The sequence below is a fragment of the Balaenoptera physalus genome, assembly GCF_965194825.1.
Source record: "Balaenoptera physalus genome assembly, chromosome: 15".
In the NCBI taxonomy this organism is placed as follows: Eukaryota; Metazoa; Chordata; class Mammalia; order Artiodactyla; family Balaenopteridae; genus Balaenoptera; species Balaenoptera physalus.
The window spans coordinates 7,055,013-7,077,076 of record NC_138894.1 but is presented as its reverse complement, the minus strand read 5'-3'; the positions used below and the strand labels follow the sequence as shown (position 1 = coordinate 7,077,076).

Below are 22,064 nucleotides of genomic sequence, written 5' to 3'. Positions count from 1 at the left end.
GGGAGGTGTGGGCGGTCGCGCGCGTGCGCGTGTGTGTATGTGTGCGGCGTGTGTGTATGTGTGCGCGCGCCGGTCAGGACGTGCCGCCTCGGGGCGGGGCGGGGCGGGGCAGCCACGCAGGTGATGCCGCTCACGCCGTGGGCTCGTGGCGCGAGCTGTCCCGGCCTCCCAGCCTACCCTCCTCGGCTGCCTGTTTGTGTTGGCCTTGGACACATGGCGGGCGTTTTACATGGGCGGGCTTAGCGGAGGCCCTGGAGGCTGCTGCGGATGCCGACCACAAACCTGCAGGCGCAGTCAGGGTAAGTCAGCCCCTCTGTAGGGGGAGCCATGCTTGAGCCCTGACCGGAAGGCCGCGCTTGCTTCCTTTTTTTATTGCCGCACGTGGCTGTCTTTTGGCCTCCGCACTTGCAGGAGAGCTTTCACCTCGAAAATGAGCCCATCTGGCCCAGCGGAGGTGCGATGCCTTTTTAAAAAAAAAAAAAAAGAGAAGAACATTTGCGAGAAGTGGGATTCGTCTTGAAGCTAAATTGTAACACTAGGAAAGCCTGGAGCGTTCTAAGAAAAACGGAGCGAGCCGTGGCAGGCCTCTGTGGTTGTCTCTTGGCTGTGAGATCTCAGAAGGACAGTGCGGGGACCCGCTTCACCCTTCTGCCCAAACAGAGGCCCCTGCTGGGCGCCTCACTCGTGTCTAACGGCGAGTGCGTGTGAGCACAGGGTGCGCCTTCCACCCTCAGCTCCAACCGTGCTGTGCGCGGGGGCCTTGCTTTTGCCAGGGGGCTGCTGTCTCGCCTCTCAAGTCCTCAGCTCTTAAATGTTCTTTTGGCGTCCCAGTCTAGCGTTTTTTTCCTAGTTAAGTTTTGTAAGCGCTATTTTAATTCAGCAAATGTTATTTGTTGCCTAAAGATGGGGAGGAGTTGTCTTTGGGGAGAAGCAAAGTAGTTTAGTAGTTTCTCCACTAAAGTTCATCAGAACTTGCACTTAACAAACTCAAGGGTTGCTGGTACACGTGCAGCCACGTGACCTCCAAAGCTCTTGGAAATAGTCGAACCTGAAGAATAGATTTGTTTTTTAAAGTTTAGTTTCTGTTAAAGCCCGTAAGTCCAGTGGAGTGTCTGTAAATGGACCCCACTATTATCAGCATGACCTATTTAGAAAAGTTCAAATTGTGAGATGAAAGCATTGCTTTTAAATACCAATCTAGAAGGAGAACTTAAATGTAATTAAAGCATAGTTGGAAAAGTACATATTTACTCAGGCATGCTTAGAAACATTTAAGTAATAAGGAAATCTCTATAATTTGAGAGATTTGGAAATCACTTTACAGCATCATGCAGTTTTTCAGTTTGTTTGATTTTGTTTTTAAAGAAAGAATGATTTAAGAAAATAAGAATGACAGTTTGAAAATGCTTCAAAGGATTTATATCATGTTTACTGCTCTTAATGGGGTAAACCTGAGCAGGCATGTTCATTAGAGTCTCCTGGGTTTTGTTGCTTGAAATCACAGGCAGAAGGTTAATCTAGTGTGGATTGATGTCGGTTAGCTGATTGCTGATGGTATATATGTTTCATTTTTGACCATTTTCTTTTGAAGTTCTGTTACAAGAGGCCAGCTTTTCACATTAGTAATCTATTAAGGTATTTACTGAGGGCTTTCTTTAATCTTTAATTACCCCCGAACACACACACATACACACACACACACCCCAGTTAAGGACCTGTTCTGACTGTAGTGGTTTGTATGGTTGGAGTTTAAATTTTTGCTCTTGGTCCGATTTACAGCTTCAAATACTACAGCATAATGTAGAGGAGGACTCGGTAACTACATTGTTCTTTGCCTTGACCATCAGTCTCCCGACCAGGGCTTGCTGAGTGGGCACGTCCAGGGAAACTTACCACGTTCCACGTTGTCTTGTGGATTTTCTAAAAGTGTGTGACTTACCTTACCTATAAGACTTGGAGGAGAGGGGCTGTGTCTGATTCATCTTTGTGTACCCATGGCGCTTCACAAATACTTCTCAAATGGAATCAGCATTTGTGTCCTTGTGTATGTCTGGAAAGAAAGGACTTGTTCTGTAAACTTACAGCCATTCTTCAGTGAACCTTTGGGCTTGAGATCTCTGATTGAGTTCCAGAGCCACCTTAAAGGGCCTGGTAGAACATCCTGAGGCACAAAGCGTGTGTTTAAAGTGTGAGGCTCTATTCAAGCCCGATGTGCACTTACTAGGTGATCCTGAAAAGATGGCTTTATGATTTGGTTGGATTTTGTAGGACCTGGAGATATGGGTGGATTCTTTAGTCTTACTCTAGATGCTAAATGTTAGAAAATCACGGCATCTTGGATATTTACAGGGAGCGGGGTGGAGATGAGCGAAACACGGTCCCTACTTTCAAGGAGCTTATGGTCTTTGTTTGTGTGTTGATCTGGTAACCAAGAGTATGATACTTCCACAGGACCAAAGAAGAAAAAGCCTTTCAGAGGCTTTCACTTGACAATTGAGATCGTTAGTTGTAGCCTGTCCCTGTTTGCAAGGTGTTTGCTTACTGTTATTTTAAGACGTGCATTTTGAATTAAACTTACTATAATAATTTTAGATTATTTTAATTAAGTAATTACATAGTAACTTTATTATATCGACTTTGGTAAAGAGTTGAACAGAAACAACTTGGTGTCTACCACACTTTCATTGAGAAATCCCAGTGCAGTGACCGCGAAGAACTGAAGATGGCCTAAACAAGGAGAACAAGAATGGAAACCCAGTTGTGGACGTGAGTGTGTGGTAGAGCGTAGACCGTGGCAAGGTTGCTCCTGCCAGTGCTGGAAGAGAGTCCAACGTGGGAGGTGACGAGGGGGCCAGAAGCAGGTGTATGTGCGCGGTGGGCCCTCACCCCCTGCAGCAAGGCTGCTCTGCTTCCCCTTCTCAGCCGACACCTGCCACCTGGAGCAGGCGAGCAGCGGAGATTCAGGCACAGCTGAGGCCGCGGAGAGGGAGGCTGGGACGAGGGCATCCGTGAAGAGCTAAGTGCTGATGAGCGTGACGGCAAGCGCACCCGCCTCGCCTGGAGCCCATCCGCTGGTGCCACGCCCGTTCCAGGCGCCCCCATCCACTACACCCTCCCCTCACCTGCGGACTCACTACTGCACAGACCCCTCTCTTCAGAGGCTGACCCGCCCAAGGGAAGAGGTCACGCTGCCTCGCAGTCACCTAACTTGGAAGCCTCACAGCCACAGCTTGACGGTTTGCTTTTCACTGCCTTGCATGTCGGTAGATGGCCCAAGACTGAGGACACAGAAAAATCTTTAACTTGAAAGGTTCCAAGATACATAGAAAAAGGAGCTTGAAGGAAATAGAGACAATGTAGGGAACAGAGAAAATATCTCACACACATACATATACACATGCACAGAAATCTTAATATCCTTACAGAGAGAAGATATAAAAATCATGAAACAAGACTATTCAGAAAATAAATAATATTTTTTTAATTTTTAATAAATTCAAACTCCCAGAAAGTGGGGAGAGAAGATAAGTTTAGGGGGACTAGAACAGAAGAAAAACAGAATCAATCCAGGTGGTTTGACTTCCATTTAACAAATGGTCCAGGAAGTGAATACCAGAGGGAGAACATGCGGCAAGAATTCGAGAGAAGTTTCCAGAACTAAGAAATAATTTCTGAATTGAAAGGCTTACTGAGTACCCAGCCCAGAGAATGAGAAAAGACGCCATTCAGAGGCACATAGATCATCTTGAAATTTTAGAAACTCAAGGATGAAAAGAGGATCGTAAAAGCTGCTGTCAGGGGAACAAACAGATAGAGGGGTGTGGGTGTGGGTGGTACTAAGTGTCAAGGATCCTAATGGGCTCAGATTCTCCAGAGCAACATCAGAAAGTAGGAGGTGACACACCAGTGCTTTTGCAACTCTGAAGGGAAATTAGTGCCTCCAGCCAGAAGTATATGCGCAGCATGGGAGCAGAGCTTTTGTGACTTACAGAGTCTCTCAAGTCTTCTACTTGTCTTCACGCTTCCTCAAGAAACTACTAGAGGATGTGTTCCAGCAAATAAGAGAGAAGTTGACAGGGGATCCTGTACAGGAGAGGGTCCAGAAGTATTCCTAGGAAGCAGGTGGGCAGGAGGATGGGATGCCTGGAGAGCAGCCTGTCTAGGTTGGCCCAGGAGAAGAAAGGGCTGTGAGAGGGTTAATCTCGAGAATAAAGAAAGAATACCCGACCCATTTGACCATATGGAAAGGAGTCTTATGGTGTAGACTTTACAGATGATGCTATGATGGGCCCATAAAAAAACAGGCAAACAAACAAGCAAGAATAAGGCAATTTTTTTACTATTTATGTATGTATGTATGTATTTTGGACAAAATAACATAGATTTATTTACTCTTTTAAATATAAATTTTATTCTTTTAAATTTTTAAAATTGGCCTCAGATTTTTTTTTCTCCAGGTAGTCACTAGTTAACAACAATCAAAACGGCACATAGCATTTTAGATATAAATGATCATGGGGCGGCAACATAGCAAATGTTAATAAATAAAAAAAAGGTTGTTAACAAAGATGTATATCTTATGGCTTGAGGATGGTTAATTTAAAGTCTAGCACTTTGATTAAAAAATTTTAAACACAAATGAAAATGGAAAAGGCTACTTGTAAGGGCATTTAAAATTGAAACTTAAAAATTCTCAGTAGCATTCAGTTAGATGAAGTCAAGATTTCCCGCCGGCCTGGGAGCCCTGCCCTCAGTGTGGTTGGCGGTAACCCCCAGAAATGGCTTCTGCACATTGCACCACGTCGGAGCTTCCTGCCTGGAATGAGAACGAGTGCTTTCACTGAGGCCAGAGGATGTGCACGGGGGCCCGCCCCTCGCCGGGACTCCGGGTGACCACAGCTCAGGGGTGCGAGGCAGGGGGTGAGCCGAGAAGGCTCCTGGGCGTGGGCTGGACCAGGGTCAGCCCTGCCCTCGGTAGGCGGAGGCAGCTGTAGTCGCTGGTGAGGGGCCGGCGTGTGGGAAGCCGGCTCCCGTGCTGCCTCACTCCCTCCCTCCGCTCTTCCTTTGCGATCTCCCGTTGTCTTCTCTGGAGACAGAAATTTGAACCTCGAGGCTGGTGTGAGGTGGACGCTTGCCCGCGTCTGGACTTAGCGGCTGTGTGGCGGCCAGAGTGGAGCGCTGCTTCCAAGGCAGCGTGGCAGCTTCCAGGACTCTCACTGCAGTTTTTCTCCTTGTCTGGCTCTTTCTGGAAGAGTCCTTGCTGATACCAGCCAAGGCATCGGCTCTGCTTTTTTTGAACAAAAGAATTTTTCAAGATTCTGTAAATCACAGGAGAGGAGAAAGCAAGTGAAGCCACGGCTCTTCTTTTTGTTTTGTGATCCCACGGGGCTAAGTGGCACCTTTCCTTCAGCATCGTTCCTAAAAATTAAAGAATTTTGGTAGCCTGTGTGGTCTGTAAGGGCAGGGCAGCGGGTGCATCTCTGAGGCTATTGCGGTGGTGTCTGTGGTCACGTGGCGTTGTTTAGCGCAGTGCGGCATCCCGGAAAGGTTTTGAATGTTGCATTCCATCAGTAAAAAAAAAAAATTGAGCATGTATCTGGTAGAGACATATCTAGTAATTTTGTATAGTACTGATACGTACATTATGAAATGTGCAAAAGTAGCTATCTTGAAGAATGAGCTGGGAGTATAAGAACATAAAAGTTCTGGGTGTGTTTTTTGTTTTTTCCCCTCAACTCCGGTTGCCTTGCTGGCCTGTAGAGCCTGCTGGCAAACATATCATCTCCCCTGGGAGGTGGGGAAGGGCTGACCCTGGTCCAGCCCACGCCCAGGAGCCTTCTCAGCTCACCCCCTGCCTCGCACCCCTGAGGGAAAGGGAAAGCCCAGACCTTTCCAAGGGGGACGGTCCTCTGACAGTTCACTGCTTGTGAGACCTTGGCTCATAAGCAAGTCATGTCGTTACCTGAAGGTGGTAAAATACAGTGTATGATATTCTTTGCCTCTTCTGACCTGTTCGCTTGAATCTGATTGGCTTGAAAAGCTAAGGGGGAGTTTTGAGGGGTTGACACTGGTTGCCTTTCTTCTCTCTTCTGTTTTCCTTTTGTCTGACTGACTTTGAGGGGAATTGTTAGTCTCCACCTGCCTTCCTCTCTTGTGGTTGTGGTTCTAGAGCTGTGCTAGAGACTATTTAAATGTAAATTAACTTTAGTAAAATAAAATGAAAAACTCAGTTCCTCCCTCATGTGCTGGGCACATTTCAGGTGCTGAGTAGCAGTCTGCGGCCAGTGGCCGCTGTGCTGAGATGGGGCACCTCTCCATCCCAGGGGGGCTGTGAATTGGCTGCATCACTTTGCAGGCCAGCACTCTGCACGTTTGTGGGAGGAGTTGGTTGATTTATACTCTGTGCGGTGGCAGTGCTTTACTGACAGATAGATGTCTGGGGCTGGATGAGAAGGGGTCAGACGTGTGCCCAGGGTCACGCTGCCAGGTACCGAGGGGTTGACAGATGGTCTGTGTTAGGAAAGGCTGTCGGAGCGAGTCTGGTGACTCAATAGCACCTTCTGTGCTTGCTGATGGGGTGCAGGATGCTGTCTGATTAACGGCGGGAGGCATAGTGGCCCTCGACCTGGGGGCTTACCACCCAGGCGACTCCGGACAAGTCGCTTCTCTCTTCTTGAATCCGTTTCCTCCTCTGTGGAGTAGGAGTGAAGTGCTTCCTAGGTTTGTCATGAGAATTGTATTAGGTAAAGGACATGGAAGGAAGACTATCAGATACTTAGCACCATGCGAGACACAGAGTGAGCTTGTGCTCGTGGTAGTTTTTATATTCATGGTAATAATAATAGCACCTCTTATTCTCGTTGGTGTCACTTCTTCTCTCCCTGATGTGTGCTTCTTTTTTCCTCTCTTAAGTATTTCTCTCCTTTCTCTGCCCTATTTCTGTTCTCCTGTATTCATTTCTCTTCTTTTTCTTCTGACTTAAGGGCCCGGGGTAGCCCTGTTAGTGATACTCACGGATACAGAATTCCCTGTCCCCTCCCTGCTGTGGTTCAGCGAAGAACGGGGAATAACTGATATCCAGTGAAACCCAGCTCTGACTGGTACTTACAAGGAAGCTGGTGTATGTGAGCGGAGGGGCAGTGTGGGAGGAGCTGGCCGGTGCGGGTGGGGTCCCCGAGCTCTCCCTCTTGGCCTCTCCCCGTAACCGGTCAGCAGACTGCCCTGCGTGCTGTGCCGTGGCTGGAGAGTCTGCTGACTGGGTGGCTTTACTTCCGCAGCAACAAAGGAGAGAGCGGGAAGCCAGAAGGCAGCAGGAACGTGAGCAGCGGAGGCGAGAACAGGAGGAGAAGAGGCGGCTGGAGGAGCTGGAGCGACGGCGGAAGGAAGAGGAGGAGCGGAGGCGGGCGGAGGAGGAGAGGAGGAGGGTCGAGAGGGAGCAGGTCAGTCCTCAGGGGGCGTGCCGGCCGGGACCTTGGAGGTCTGTCGCTTCGCAGAGTCCGGGGATTCGGGGCCAGAAGCACGCACGCGTGTGCACGCGTGTTCACGACTTTAGTCTGAAAACGCAGAAACACAGTTGGAAGCATATTCCCTTCGATACGTTGAATCTCTTGTCTTTACCAACAGATACAGAAATCATTACACTTTAGAAACCTCTTGAAACCAGCAGGGAGGCCTCCACTAGTATGATGCCTGAAAGATTTCCGAATGTGTCTAATGAAATGTGAAACCAGCTGTAGGACACTTCCTATGAGAAGTGTTTGAAGTATCCAGAGACTCACTGAATATTTTAAGATATATTTGCATATAATTCAGTATGTACATACGTAACGTTAGAACAGCTGGTAACATTAGCCAAAAGCGATCAGATTTTAGTGACATTTGCAGCATGTTATTAACGTCAGATAAAGTTGCCTTTAGGAGTCTGATTCCCGAACCACCTGTGCAAGCAGAAATTGTGCTTTTCGTTGTCTGCGTTGTCCACGTGAATCCCATCATAGCCTCTCTGCCGTTCATGTCTTTGAACTGATCATTCTTTGTTATGAGCTTTGAACAAGGAAAAAATATATGAAGGGAGACCAATTTAAATGATAGCTGAAGTTCATACTTAAAATGCTTGTAAACAATGGTATTAGCTTCCAAATTTGATTATTCAGCTACCCTCCCTTGCCTTGGGTTTTCCCAGTGTTGGGTCTACATACTATTTTTCTGTTGAAATTTAAGTGATTCTCTTGATCTCTTACTTTACTGACATTGTTGGCCTGTTAACTGTGGTGCGTTTAGTTTAGTTTTCATGTTCTGATTTATACTTGGGGACTACAAAGAGGAGAAAACATGTAAACTTGAAACAGTTAAGTCACGGAGGGATAATTCTCCGAACTTGATTGGGAGAAGAGGGTGTGAATGTAATACTAACCTTCAGTGTTCTAACGGAGTCATTGGCTTTTGTGTATAGCAAGTATTCTTCACCTCTTCTTTTATAAAAACAGCATCAAAAGTCAGTTTTATTCCAAAATACCCCCCGTGTCAGCCGTGCTGTAGGAACCTGTCATTTCTGCATGAATGTGCGTGTTTGTGTACATCTGTCATTGTCTGGTTGTCCCTGTGATGTGAAGGCAGAAAACCAGTGATACAGTGACCTGAGCTCGCAGCTGTGGTTCAGCTCTGTCTGGCTCGGGGGAGAGGGGAGCTGGGAGTCGGCGTCCTCTCAGTCGTCGGGGTTGGAGCGGCTCTTGGCCAGCCTGGCGGGGCGGGGCTTCCAGGCCCGGGACTGGAGCCTGGGTTGGAACCAGGGGGGCCTTTGCCAGCGGCCCTGTGGATACACTTTACCCCAGATTGGCGTTTTTGGGCTAAATTTGTTTTGTAAGAAAAAAAGTTCCTGAGGAAATTTGTCATGACTTCTGCCCAGCATTCTCTCCGCCAGGGCGAGCGGTTAACTAAAACTCCTGTTCGGCCCAGATGTATGACTGCTTTTATCTTAAGGTGTGCACCTCAGTCGGCGATAGACACTGTAAATAAATAATCTGAATTTCAAAATAAAATTGCTCCTCCGAGACCCCTCAATCTACTCCTCTTCCAGAGTAGTGAGCTTTTCCCCTGTTGAAAAGGAAGGAGATGTCTTTATTTGTAAAATGTTCATACTTTTCGAAGTGATTTCATGCCTGTTTCATACTTGAGCCTCCCAAAAAATCCTGAGAGTTGGGATTTCTTGATATTCTTGATACGGGCTTGCTAGAGACTAATCTGTTGTCGTAGATCAAGGTCTCCAGCCCATCAGATATGCATGCCCTTTCAAGGCTGGGTTTTTCCTCTTTATGTAACGTCCTTTGGATGTGTTTTCGTTGTTACAGAGGTTTATCGTTCTCTTCCCGTTGAAAACGCGTCACCTCACCCCCTGTCTCCCCTTTCTCTCTCTCTCTGTCTCTCCCTCTCTCTCTCCTTTTATCTCTCTCATAGACTCACACACACACGCACACGCACACACACACCCCATCGCTGAGCGCGTGTCATCATTTATTAGACTCTTCAGATCTTAGAGACTAATTTGAAGTTCTGGGGCAGATCCTCGGCGATAGGCTTGTCTCAGCCATTGATCGCTGAGTGGATCACCCCAGATGGTGGGGGCGGACGGTCCTGGCGCCTCCCCTGGGGACCCGCTGACCGCTGGCCGATCTCTGTGTGACAGGAGTACATCAGGCGGCAGCTGGAAGAGGAGCAGCGGCACCTGGAGCTCCTTCAGCAGCAGCTCCTCCAGGAGCAGGCCATGCTACTGGTAACGCCCCGCGCGGCCCCGTCCCGCCCCGTAGCTAGGGCCCCCCCGCGCCGGGCGGGGCCGCCGGGCTCTCGTGGCCACGCCCCCTGGGGTCGCGCTGCTTCGGGCACACGTCCAGGTCCAGGCGGCTTCTGTTTATCTCTCTATTTCCCGTTGCTGAGTTAACTGTTCTCGTTTGGTAGATAGACGGGGTTTTGCACAGCACCTGGCATTCGGTGAACAGGCTAGAATGCCAAGAGCTGGCGGTTCAAGGCGCATGCCGTAGGACCTGTACCTAGAGTATCCAAGTGTCCTTTGAAACCGCCGAGACCAGCGTTCCCTTGGTTCTCTCTTACTCTGTCCAGTGACAGTATGCTTAGCGACAAGCTGTCAGATTTTCCCACAGGTAACCTGCCATTTCACGTCCCGGCCGTCATGCTCTGTCACGAAACAAGCGTCAGTGAGCGCTGTGCAGGGGAGAAGTGAGCCGGGGCGAGGCGGGCGCCAGGCCCCGGACTGAGTGTCCCTCTCCCCCCAAGGAGTGCCGCTGGCGGGAGCTGGAGGAGCACCGGCAGACGGAGCGGCTCCAGAGGCAGCTGCAGCAGGAACAAGCCTATCTCCTGTCTCTACAGCATGAGCCCCGGAGGCCCCCGCCGCCCGACAGGAGCAAGGCCGGCCTGCACGGCGCCGAGCCCAAGGCCCAGCACGAGCCCGCTGACCGGGCCCGCGAGGTACGGGCCCCGCCGTTCCGTGCGCGCTCCCAGGGGGCAGGGAGGGGCCTCTTCCCTGCTTAGTGTTCGTCTAGAGGGGAGCGGAGCGCCCCAGAGCGTTGCAGATCTCAGGGCACCTGGACGCTGACCAAGAGACGGGAAGAGAGGAGGCTGTGTGGCGGCGTTTTCTTTATACTGTAAACGAGGGGCAGGGCGGCCTGTCATCTCTTTTTCCAAAACTGCCGCGAGGACGAAGCCTGCCTGGGCCCGATTCACTGGCTTTTCGGTGATTGGGGTTTGCTACTGAACTGGGGCGTCTGGGCTCCCAGAGCTTCCCAGTGAGGATGCGACCAAGCAGGACCGCGCCTCGGACCCTGGCGGGGTGGACTGGGCAGGCTGCAGAGCGCGGGATGCTGGCCCGGGCGGGGGCGTCCTCCCGCCGTGCCGGCCCTCACACGGCACGTTCTGGGAGCACGTGTCCTGCTTGTTCTGCCGTGCCTTTATGTTTCGTGGAATGAAACGTGTGTTAGATTCCTGGTGACGCTCTTTTAATCCGTGGGTTTAGTTGGTTGCAACAGATTAATTCTTTTCCTAGTTTATCTTCACGTGCAATCCTAGACTTCTTGTTGGGGGAGATTTTAAAGGCTGCCTCTCGCAATTTTTATCTTCGTGAATGTTCCGTATTCTGCATCAGACCCTAGTCCAGTGTTATATGCCTCCTCTCTTTTCTTGTAGTTGAAGAAAACAGAAGATTTCCTTTTAGACTCCTTCCACTTTCAGGCTTTCTTCGGTATCTCTGCGTTTTTCTACTAACCCTGAGTTATGTCTTCTAATTCTCTGACACAGGTGGAAGATAGATTTAGGAAAACTAACCACAGCTCCCCTGAAGCCCAGTCTAAGCAGACAGGCAGAGTATTGGAGCCACCAGTGCCTTCCAGATCAGAGTCTTTTTCCAATGGCAACTCCGAGTCTGTGCACCCTGCCCTGCAGAGACCAGCCGAGCCACAGGTAGAACGGCCAGTTGGCTGTGGGTCAAGGAGACGCACACAGAGGCTCACTGAGCCACCAGCCTGCTTGAACTGCTCAGTTTGGTTTGTTACCGCATTTAGAGAGACAAGAGAGTAGCAGAGGGAGTTTAGACTAAGGAGGACTTAGCCTCAGTTGATAGGGAAAAACAGGATTTTCTTTTTAAAGATTGTTGTTGTACTTATTAAGAATATCTGGATTCAGTGATTTCTTCTTTCTGTCTAACTTTTTGCCTTCCCTGACTCAGATGTTCATAAACAAGTGCCTCCTTACTCAAATACAAAGACTTCTCAGTTTAGTTTTTAGAAAGTTAGTGTCATAAGTACATAGAGGGAGACTTTTTCTTAACCTGGGGTCCTTGGCTCCCAGCCAGTTCTATGAGTGGGCGGCCCTGAAATTCCACGTAGAATTTTTTTGATTTGTCCAAATATACATATATTTTGGGGAAAAGGGCCTTTTATCAGATTCTCAAAAGGTTCAACATCCAAAAAAAGGGTTACGGCCCGGCGGGTTGAGTGTGGGTTTTCCTGGAGTAGGTCAGGATAGAGGCCACTGGGTCGGCCTCAGCGTTCGGCCTCGCCCAGGTGGGGGACGTCCGTGCTGTCTGGCGGAGAAAGCAGACAGCAGAGAAGACCCATCTCGGAGGAGATCCTTACGACGCTGGTTCCCACTCTTGCTGAGGATCATTGACTTTCAGGCATTTTGCTCCCTGCAGCCGCGTCATCCGGAGTACCGGGCACAAGTCCTTGAGCCCGAGTTTACCTGTCACTGATGTTTGCATGTGTTGGGGGACGGTAGAGGTAGCGGTGGCGTTCACACAAACCCGGATGAGGACTTGAATGCACTTTACCATAAAGATCCTTGGTATGGAGCAGTTCTACAGTAAAAAGAAGACCCAGGATTAAGCTCAGCGGGGCGGGTGTTGGGAGGTTGGTGTTTACGTGAGACCGGCAGCGTCTTGATTCACAGAAGAGCTGATGCACAAGCCAATGGGCAACTCCAGAGAGTGAGGAATGGAAAGAAGAAGGATGCAGAAGAAAGCGGAACAGGATGAAGGGGGAAAGGGAGGGGTAGGGGGCCTAGGAGAATAGGTTTGATGGACGTTATCCTTACCGTAAATAGAAAATCTTTATGTGGCCACTAACAGTTTAGAAAATAGGAGTTCATGAATTATGTAGACTGCTTTTTATACTGCTGATTAATTAACGTAGGACCAGGAAAAAGAGTCCCTTTTCTATCTAAAGTTGCTTTTGGCCGAAAGCTGTACTTACGAAAACATTCTTTCGGAACTAATTCTGGATCTTAACGCTTGGCAAGGTTGAGCCAATCCTGATTTGGTATTTCCTGTTTTTATTAATTGTGATGATGTAATAGATATATAGCTAGAATTATGTAAATTTCAACATTGAACAGTTATTTTAAAACAAAAAGTGTAATTTCAAGAAAATGCAGATTGTTTCAGAGATTGCTTTTCCAATTTAAAAGTGACCAGATGAACTCAGTTGCCAAGGAATTGTCTTATTTCTTCAGTTGTCAAGTAGAAGGATTACCCACCTCAGCAGTCCATTTAGGGAATCCTAGTGCTGAATAGGATACAAAGAAGTCAAAGTTCTTTTTTTTTCTAACTAATACAAAGATACGTGGAGTTCTATGGGGTTGGAGTGTTTTAAGACTTGGGACGAGAAAGAAGGAAAATTGGTGGTGTATTTGAAAAGCTGGCTGTTCTAAGTTACACTCTCATAATCTGTCGAAACACGCGGGGTTGGTCTTTGCACAGTAGACATGTGGCTCTGTTGTTACTTGGTCGGACGTCTTGCCCTGCCAGGTAACGGGAGGGTGGGTAGAGAGGTTTGCACGTGTGGCGGTGTCCGTCCTGCGGTTTCCTGCCTCTCTGCCTGTCCACGCTGCTTTGACGCAGAAATGCATGCCACACGTTGCCCCTCAGACAGGAGCGCTGTGAGGCTTTTTTTTAAATCTTCACGTTTACTGCTCTCTAACATTTGTCTGGATATGAAGAGTTTTCCTTAGAAACGTACCTTTGTTCTCTTCTGCATACTGTGCTCCCCAGACCACCTCTCCACTTAAAGCGTAACTGTCGTACCGCTTGGCTGACCTAGTCCTGAGCCGCCTCGTGTACGTTGCCCCGCCTCCCGCTTTGGATTTGGTATTGACCAGAAAAGCGTTTTCTGCAGAACGCATTGAATGTTTTGTGTTTTGTTTTCTTGTAAGGTACAATGGTCCCACCTGGCATCTCTCAAGAACAGTGTTTCCCCTGTCTCGCGATCCCATTCCTTCAGTGACCCTTCTCCTCCCAAATTTGCACACCACCATCTTCGCTCTCAGGACCCATGTCCACCTTCCCGCAGTGAGGTGCTAAGTCAGAGTTCTGACTCTAAGGCGGAGGTACCCGACCCCGCCCAAAAGGCTTGGTCTAGATCAGACAGTGACGAGGTGCCTCCAAGGGTAAGAAGCAGGAAGACAGATGTGTGCTTCTTTTGCCTTTTCGTTATTTTTTTTAAATTATTTATTTCAATTAAGGGTGTGGTGACGTCACCAGAATTAAGGGGCAGTGGCAGAGGAACTTTTGACGCTGGGGAGAAAATTCCATAGTGAGGCAGTTAGGTTCAGCCATCGGCCAGTTAGCTTTTCATTGCTGTCGCTGACTCTGTACTTAAGCACAAGGTACCAAAATAATTTAGGAGTACATCTGTAAAGAGTATGCTTCTAGAACAGACCAGATCAAAATTTGTTTTAGCAGCTGTCGTGTTAAGTTTATACAAAAGCTATCAATTACTTTGCACCATTAATTAATATCAAAATTTTCAGAAAAGGTATTATAAGGGAAAAAATTAACATAAATGTTTCAAAAACTGATTTTTTTTAATTGAGGGATTTTTGTTTTTGTTTGGGTGTTTTTTTAAATTTCATGTTTTTAAAATTTTTGGTTTGGTAATTACTTAATGCTGAAATTAAACAAAAAGGCACATTTTATTTTTCCTCCACTTGGAATTTGCTTCCTCTGAGTATTTTCTTGCTTCCTACATTCTTTGTTTCTTGCTGATCCATTTGTAGGCCATTGTTTGGTTCCTTTGAGCTTGTTTTCCTGATTCTCACATTATCTCAGTAAAATGCTTTTGTACGTGCCCTGCCACCAAGCTTCAGTGCCAACATCATTTAAATGTGGTTAGGAGCATAGAAAGGTTGTCCCAGTGCCTTTGACGGCTTGGACTACTCTTCTGTTGTATCGCTGGAGGGCAGAGAAGGATCAGGGATTGGGGGTAGGTCGGTGATAGCAAGGCTAAGGTAACTAGGACTGCCTCAGACACGTGTTTGGTAGGGAGTAGTCTTTTCTTCTCCTCCTCATGTTTTCAGTAATTTAATTGCTGTATTTTGTACCCAAAGGTTCCTGTGAGAACGACGTCCCGGTCCCCCGTCCTGTCCCGTCGGGATTCCCCGCTGCAGGGCAGCGGGCAACAAAATAGCCAAGCAGGTCAGAGAAACTCCACCAGGTAAGAGAAGAGCGAAGCTTAGGGACAGATTTACTACACAGTGTCCTGCAGTCTTATACCGTCTGCTTGCATAAAAGTGCTCATAAACATGGAAGTTCTGGGGCAAAGAGGTGATCCGTTTATAAAGAAAATGCCGTAAAGTCCATTCACATGAATGACATCACATTGATCTGTGGTGAAAAGAGAGATTAAATCCGACTGTGTATTGCAGCAGTTTTAAGGTGAAAACTACCTGCCTCAGTGAGAGTAACAGGAAAGAAGAGCAGGGAAGGGGGGATTCTAAGGGAACTGTGACCCGAGAGGGCTTGTCATCCAAAGAATGTCTGGGGGCTCTGGGAGTGTACGGAAATCACACACAGGCTACGGAAGAGAGAGAGTGGTTGACTCAGCGTTGGCAATAAACTCGTGCATTAACCACAGAGTATTTTCAGGTTCTAGAGCCGTTCTGTTTTATATGGTAGCTGTTAGCCACATGAGGCTACTTAAATTTGAATTGAAGTTAATTAAAATTACATAAAATTAAAACTTAATTTCCTTAGCTGCACTAGCCACATTTCAAGTGCTCCATAACCTCATGTAGCTGGTGGCGACCGTATTCTCAGCCGTAGAGTATTGTCATCATCTCAGTTCCGTCAGCCAGCAAGCACCGTTTCAGCGGTCGTGTTGAGTGTTTTGTACTCTGATCATCACTGAACCTCTGTACTTGCTGTCTCGGTATAACATGAGGAAGTGGAACGAGTGACAGCCCAGAAGCTGCAGCGAGAGAGCTTTCTGAGCCTTCAGTGGTCAGGGTGGGCTGCGGGGTTCTCCCACGCCCGAGTCCGTGTGTTAATTCTTACCTAGAAAACTCATGCTGTGGTGTGTTGACGGCAGGGATACACCGTGGCCCGTGTGCGGTCACATTTCCAGCCCAGAGCACGAAAGAATGAGTGTGCTGCCTAAGTGTCAGTTCTTGAGAGCCGTGAGGGGTGGTGGTCGGTACTGGGAATTTGTGTGTAATTTGATTTTGTGTGTAGTTATGTAAGTGGAATTTTTCATAGTAAGAAACTGAGTTTGTAGCTGAGACAGAACTAGTGACACTTCTAGACCAAACAGTAGCGTTTCCTCTCACACCCAGAGGAGATTTGTCTGCTAATGGTAGAATGTCTTTTAGCGTTTTGGGTTTGTTAAGATATCTGAGATAAAACCAATGAATAATGCCACTATAACTTTCGGTGAATTTCACGTTAAATGCTGTTGGTAGGCTGATTTTCTCATTATCCCTGCGTTCGAATGACATGGTGCGCGTGTTTATAATTTGACCCTGCGTCTTGGGATAATGCATTAGCTGTTCTCGTCATCTTCTCCAACAGCAGCATCGAGCCCAGGCTGCTGTGGGAGAGAGTGGAGAAGCTGGTGCCCAGGCCCGGCAGTGGCAGCTCCTCGGGGTCCAGCAACTCAGGATCCCAGCCCGGCTCCCACCCTGGGTCTCAGAGCGGCTCCGGGGAGCGCTTCAGAGTGAGATGTAGGATGCCTGCCTTTCCTTTTCCCTGTGCCTGTTCACCGTATCGGGCTCCAGTCAGTACAGTTGACCCTTGAACACCCAGGGGTTAGGGATACCCCCCACCAGTTGAAAATCCTCGTCTGTAGTCGACCCTCTGTACCCACGGTTCCTCTGCATCCGTGGTTACACACCCACAGATCCAACCAGCTGTGGATCCTGTAGTACGGAATTATTTACTGTTGAAAAAAATCCACACGTGAGTGGACCTTCGAAATTCCAGCCCGTGTTGTTCAAGGGTTGACTGTATTTTGGAAATCCTTTTCAATCATGGAAAAGACCTGTGATTTTTCACAGCTGCATATTATGAATACAAAACAGTGTTTCAGTGTAGGTTTGCTAGTGACACTAGTGATAGTCATCACAATTTTAATAGTAAAGGGTGAGGTTTTGAGAGCTTACACATGCGAGCACTGTCCGTGCAGTGTCTCATTTAATCCGTACAGCAACCCCAGGAGGTGGATATATATTGTGTCTCCATTTTACAGATTCAAGTAACTGCAGTTTAGTCAGTTTACGTAACTCGTCCAAGGTGATTAGCTAAATATCCAAGCTGAGATTTGAACCCACTCTTCTGAGCCTAAACTCCATCAGTATTGTCATCAATATTGGTTATCTTAACCTACTCATAAGAATAGATTAGCGGAAATTCCCTCTACTGTGTTATTGATGTAACGTAACAAGGGGTTGTGAACACGTGTTAGTGCAGCGTGACAGTCGAGGGTTCTCGGGAAGGAGTCACAAACCCCGGGGTTCAGACCAGCGCGTGGAGACCTTGCTGTGAGCGAGGCTAATGAGGGGAGAGGACGGGGGCCAGGTGGGCTGGGTGGCTTTGTGGCCCACACTCAGGTGTTTACGTGACTCGGCCTTTCTTGTCTCTGAACTTCACAGCATCATCCAAATCTGAGGGCTCGCCATCTCAGCGCCTTGAAAATGCAGCAAAAAAGCCTGAAGATAAAAAGGAAGTTTTTAGACCTCTCAAGCCCGCTGTAAGAATTGCACAAAATCCATTTTACTCATTTCAAGCTCGAGTGAGATCTTTCTATTAAAGCCTTCTCCTTGCGCGGCCTGCAGGCCTCCCTGTGGGGTCTCGCAGGTTTGAGGGGTTATAAGGAAAGCTGTAAACCTTGGCCCACTTGTGCCGCCGCCCCGGCCCCCCCCCCACCCCCCCACCCAACCTTAGTCATTTAAAAAATACAGAAGAAAGAAAAGCTTTCTGTCTCTTTGCTTGGCATCCACCTTTACATGCTCTTGATGAGTGGGCACCTAAAATACTGGCTTTTGGAGGAGATGTTTTTCCACCACCTCCGTAAACTCTCCCGTGGTTTAATTCTGCCCTTTGGTACATGGGGCGGCAGTGTGGCTGTTCCTCTTCTCCGTAGCCCTCCATGCAGTAGCTGCCCCGTCACTGGGCACACCGGGGGTTTGAGCCTGCTGGGGTTTTGTCTCCCGCTTGCATTGATTTCTGTGCCCCCCTCCCCCCTTCTTTCCTCCCTGCTTCCTGTGCTGTGTGTTCCTCCTCACCGATGGCTCCTCTGGCTCGATGGGACCCCGCTGACCGAAGGGCGAAGTGGTAAGCCCCGTCTGAACAGTTCAGCGTCGGAGCAGCGTTCTAACTTTAGCCTGTATTCGACCTCCATGCCTCTTCCTTCCTCAGCTTGCTCTTTTCTAGAATTAGAAACCCTAAATTTTTGCCTTGTGTTTTTTAACACCCCAAACTTGCTGCATGCGTTCATTCTTACTATTAAACATGGCTTTTTAAAGTCACTTTAACAAAAAGCCGCAGCTGTTCTCGTGAAGTCGCGAGCAGGAGGACGCAAGGCCAGTCCTTGCTCACTTGTCTCAGAGGCTCAGGCTCAACGGGAAGAAGCGTGTTCTTAACTGGTGAGAAGAAGAGACTGCCAGAGGGAAAAGGAAGAGTGGCCACATAGCCTGCCTTCCAAAAAATCATTACTTTTTAAGTAAAAATTTTAAGTGGAAAGATACATACGTTGAACTTCTGTATGAAAATGTAGACTAGAGATAATAATCAAGCTCGGAAGTTATATTTGGATAGTTGAGTGGGTCTTACGGTGTCTGCATATAGAAGAGGAAAGGGAACCGAAGCCCTCGTGAACAGCAGCGTTTATTTTACCCTGGGCCGCTTCTCCCTCCAGCCTGCATGCTCGTGGCAGCGGCAGGGTAGCCTGCCCAGCTGCCTTCCCACGGCCAGACACACTGCAGCGCTTTCTCACAGCACACGTCAGGAACTTTGTTCACGCACGTGGCAAGTTGTCGACACCCGGTTAAGCCAGATGTGAGCCATACCCTGTGCTCACTTCACTCTCATTTTCCTGCGAGTTGGAAATTTTTAAAAATAAAAGTTGGAGTTAAAAACCTCACCAAATAAGTACTTTAAATCACCCCTGTTTAACTAAAATCTTGCTTTCTGCAAAATCTCCTCAAAAGAAGACTTTGTCACAGGGGCGGGCGTCTTTATGACACACTACCAAGGTCTGTCTGCACACATCTGTTGATCCAGAATTTTATAGTCGGAAAAGAATGCTCTCGGCTCTTTTTTTTTTTTTTTTTTTTTTTTTTTTACGGCTGTGATGTTTGAACTGTGTACAACACCTTGGACTTTTAAAAAAATCTTTTCTATTTTTTGTTTTATCTTTTTGACTCTTCTTGGTCTCGTCTTTTCTATCGAAAGCTTTGAGAGCTCCCCTCCGTGATACCGGTAGACGCCCTACAAGACAGTTTGGCAAAGCTGGCGTGGCCGTTTGATGGATAGTGAGAACGAAGCGCTTGGCCCTGTGCTGTTTCCCCGTCGCCCTCCCGCCTGACCCCCTTTTCTGTCTCCTGCACTAGGACCTGACGGCCCTGGCCAGAGAGCTCCGAGCGGCGGAAGACGTGCGGCCGCCGCACAAGGTGACAGACTACTCCTCGTCCAGTGAGGAGTCCGGGACGACGGATGAGGAGGACGACGACTTGGAGCAGGAAGGGCCCGAGGAGCCCCCCTCGGGGCCGGAGGACGCCAGAGCCGCGTCAGTCCCGCCCTGCTTGAGGGAGGATGAGTGTCCCCATTGGGCCTTCTTTCCACTTGGGACCAGTTGTTGTAATCCTGTCCTCTGATCCTGTGAACGTGTAACGTTTCCCCGTCGTGGAGTCAGCAGCAGACGGCCTTTCTGTTGTCCCCCTTCTCTTCGTTGGTGTGTGTGCGCGTATGTCAGGGCCTCTTCCAGTACCCCGTGTGTTTCATTTCTTCTTCTTAATTTGAGGCTGTGAAAAAAGGGAAAACTGCAGTTCATTTTCCTTGAGGAAACTTTATACCTGTAGCCCGATCTCATCTTAGGACTCCGAGAAGGTGAAAAATCTAAACGGTATATCCTCGGCTCGGGGGTTATGGCCCTTCACGTCTGGGTTTTGTCTCAATAGGTCATCTCTGAACTTGAGCAACGGTGAAACGGAGTCCGTGAAAACCATGATCGTCCACGACGACGTGGAGAGTGAACCAGCCGTGACCCCGTCCAAGGAGGGCACCCTGATCGTCCGCCAGGTACCCGCGTCCTCTCTCCTCGTTGGAGGCCAGCTTCTCCTGTACTCATTAACCCACTTGCTCGTTCACTCGCTCATGCTGTTTCCACATCATCGTCTGTTCTCACCTAACGAGACACCCGGAGGGTAGCGTCCTCTGCTGCGTGCCCTGAGGCGGCCAGCAGGGCCCCCGCCCCGCCCGCCTGCATGTCACGCGGCAGCCCTCCTCCCAGCAGCCCGCGAGCCCCACGGTCTGCGTCTGAGCGCAGAGAAGCCGCAGGGGGCACGCCGCGGCCGGCAGCGGGTCTGCAGCCGGGCAGCGGGGGTCTGCACGGAGCTCTTGGCTCCGAGGCCGGGGGTCTGCGGCGGGAGCCGGCTAGGCAGGCAGGCAGGAGCTGCCCGGGGCCGGGAGCCGGAGCAGGGGGGGCCTCTCTTCTGTGCTCCGGGCGTTACGCTCCTCCCTCGTTGAACATTAATCGTGTGCCACCCGGCTGTGCTCCGTTTGGATTACCAAGTTTTACAACGGTCTGTTCATTTCTTAGCTCAGATGGAAGAAAGGGATGTGCTTCTCATTTAAGTGGAGCAGGGCACCTGTGTAGCACTTCGGACTTTTCCCTGAGTGTGTTTCATGCTCTGGCAGTGCATTTGTATGGAAAGCGGGAAGGGCCTGGTCCGGACAAGACCAGGATTCAAAGAAGTGACGGGTACTTTCTAGAGCTTTAGACAGATTTAACAAGGAAAGAGAAAAGCCAGTGGTTTTGGTAACAGCAGCTCATGTGGCAGATAAACCAGATTAAACACCCGCTGTTTGGGTTCTGCAGTCACCAGATGAGGTGCTGTGAATTCTGTTCGCTCAGCCTAGGCATTTGGCGAGGAAGCGTGAGCAGCTCAGGCTGATTTCCTCCAGTCGTCCCTTGATGACGTAACAGAGTTGAGAGTCACACAGCACCGCCAGCAGTCAGGTATCGGTAGGGTCTTCGGCAATGTTAGCGGCGCGCGAGCGAGACCAGTGTGCCTGTTTTCTCTGCAGAGTGCAATTGACCAAAAGCGCGCCAGCCATCATGAGAGCAATGGCTTTGCCGGTCGCATTCACCTCTTGCCAGATCTCTTACAGCAAAGCCATTCCTCCTCCACTTCCTCCACCTCCTCTTCCCCATCCTCCAGCCAGCCGACACCCACCATGTCCCCACAGACACCCCAGGACAAGCTCACTACTAATGAGGTATGTCTCGCACCACAGCTGGCTGCTCTCCCAGGGTTAGACCAGCACTGCCTAGGAGCTAGTTTGCAGAGCCCTTCCCACACCCTCACCTCCCCTCCCCGCCCGCCTTCTTCTGTCACCTCCCCTTCTCTCCCACCCCCTCGAGTAACAAGTTTCAGATCTGCATACAAACCCCTTAACCCTGGAGCGATTTCCCTCCAAACTTGCCAGTTCACTGTTTACTTTTCTCTAGATAAGTGTAGTTGCATGGCTTTCCTCATTCAGTTTATTTTTCAAAAAAAAGTCTAAAACGATTGCTATGTTGTCAGATGCATTATGTATTTGGCATGAAATTCTGGTAGTCATTTGTGGAATCTGCCTTTTTCATTCTTTTTATCCAGTAAATCAAATATAGAAACATTTGGTTAAGCGGACTTGGCCTTATCAGGATAAATGTGTTGCTCTGTACAGGAAGCTCCTTCCAAAAGGGCTGGATCTTTTTTGTTTGTTTGTTTGTTTCCGGGGTGGGGGGGGGCGTTGTTGGTTGGTTACTCTTATTTATCTTTGCCAACCTTGTTGAAAGGAAGTCTCTCCTTGAAATTTACAATCACTCAGTTTAAGAGGCCAAATTGCTTTTGGGGGAAACCTAGAAAATTAGGATGTTAAACAAGAAGGGCAAAGAGCTGAGCGTGCTTTTAACGTCAGATTTGGGATGGGAAATCCTGTGTGCTTGTTCGAAGGCATGGCTGCGCGCTCTCAGTCTGGGTGCCGTTTGGAACAGGGTTATGCCCCAAGTGCAGGGACAGTCCCCCGT

The 22,064-nt window shown here is 48.8% G+C and overlaps 1 protein-coding gene across 36 annotated transcripts in view; it reads left to right on the top strand.

Moving 5' to 3' along the window:
• MAP4K4 (mitogen-activated protein kinase kinase kinase kinase 4) overlaps window positions 1–22,064 on the top strand; it is a 173,099-nt gene that overhangs the window by 131,137 nt on the left and 19,898 nt on the right. For 3 of the 36 annotated variants that reach the window (XM_082426712.1, XM_082426682.1, XM_082426704.1), the window contains 11 exons: window positions 7,278–7,439; window positions 9,683–9,769; window positions 10,288–10,479; window positions 11,305–11,466; window positions 13,714–13,947; window positions 14,887–14,993; window positions 16,346–16,497; window positions 17,425–17,522; window positions 19,384–19,559; window positions 19,951–20,071; window positions 21,080–21,271. In XM_082426712.1, coding sequence (XP_082282838.1) covers window positions 7,278–7,439; window positions 9,683–9,769; window positions 10,288–10,479; window positions 11,305–11,466; window positions 13,714–13,947; window positions 14,887–14,993; window positions 16,346–16,497; window positions 17,425–17,522; window positions 19,384–19,559; window positions 19,951–20,071; window positions 21,080–21,271 — 1,683 coding nt within the window. The remainder of the gene's footprint in view (window positions 1–7,277; window positions 7,440–9,682; window positions 9,770–10,287; window positions 10,480–11,304; window positions 11,467–13,713; window positions 13,948–14,886; window positions 14,994–16,345; window positions 16,498–17,424; window positions 17,523–19,383; window positions 19,560–19,950; window positions 20,072–21,079; window positions 21,272–22,064) is intronic. The other 33 variants (XM_082426693.1, XM_082426700.1, XM_082426686.1 and 30 more) reach the window with 23 other exon arrangements.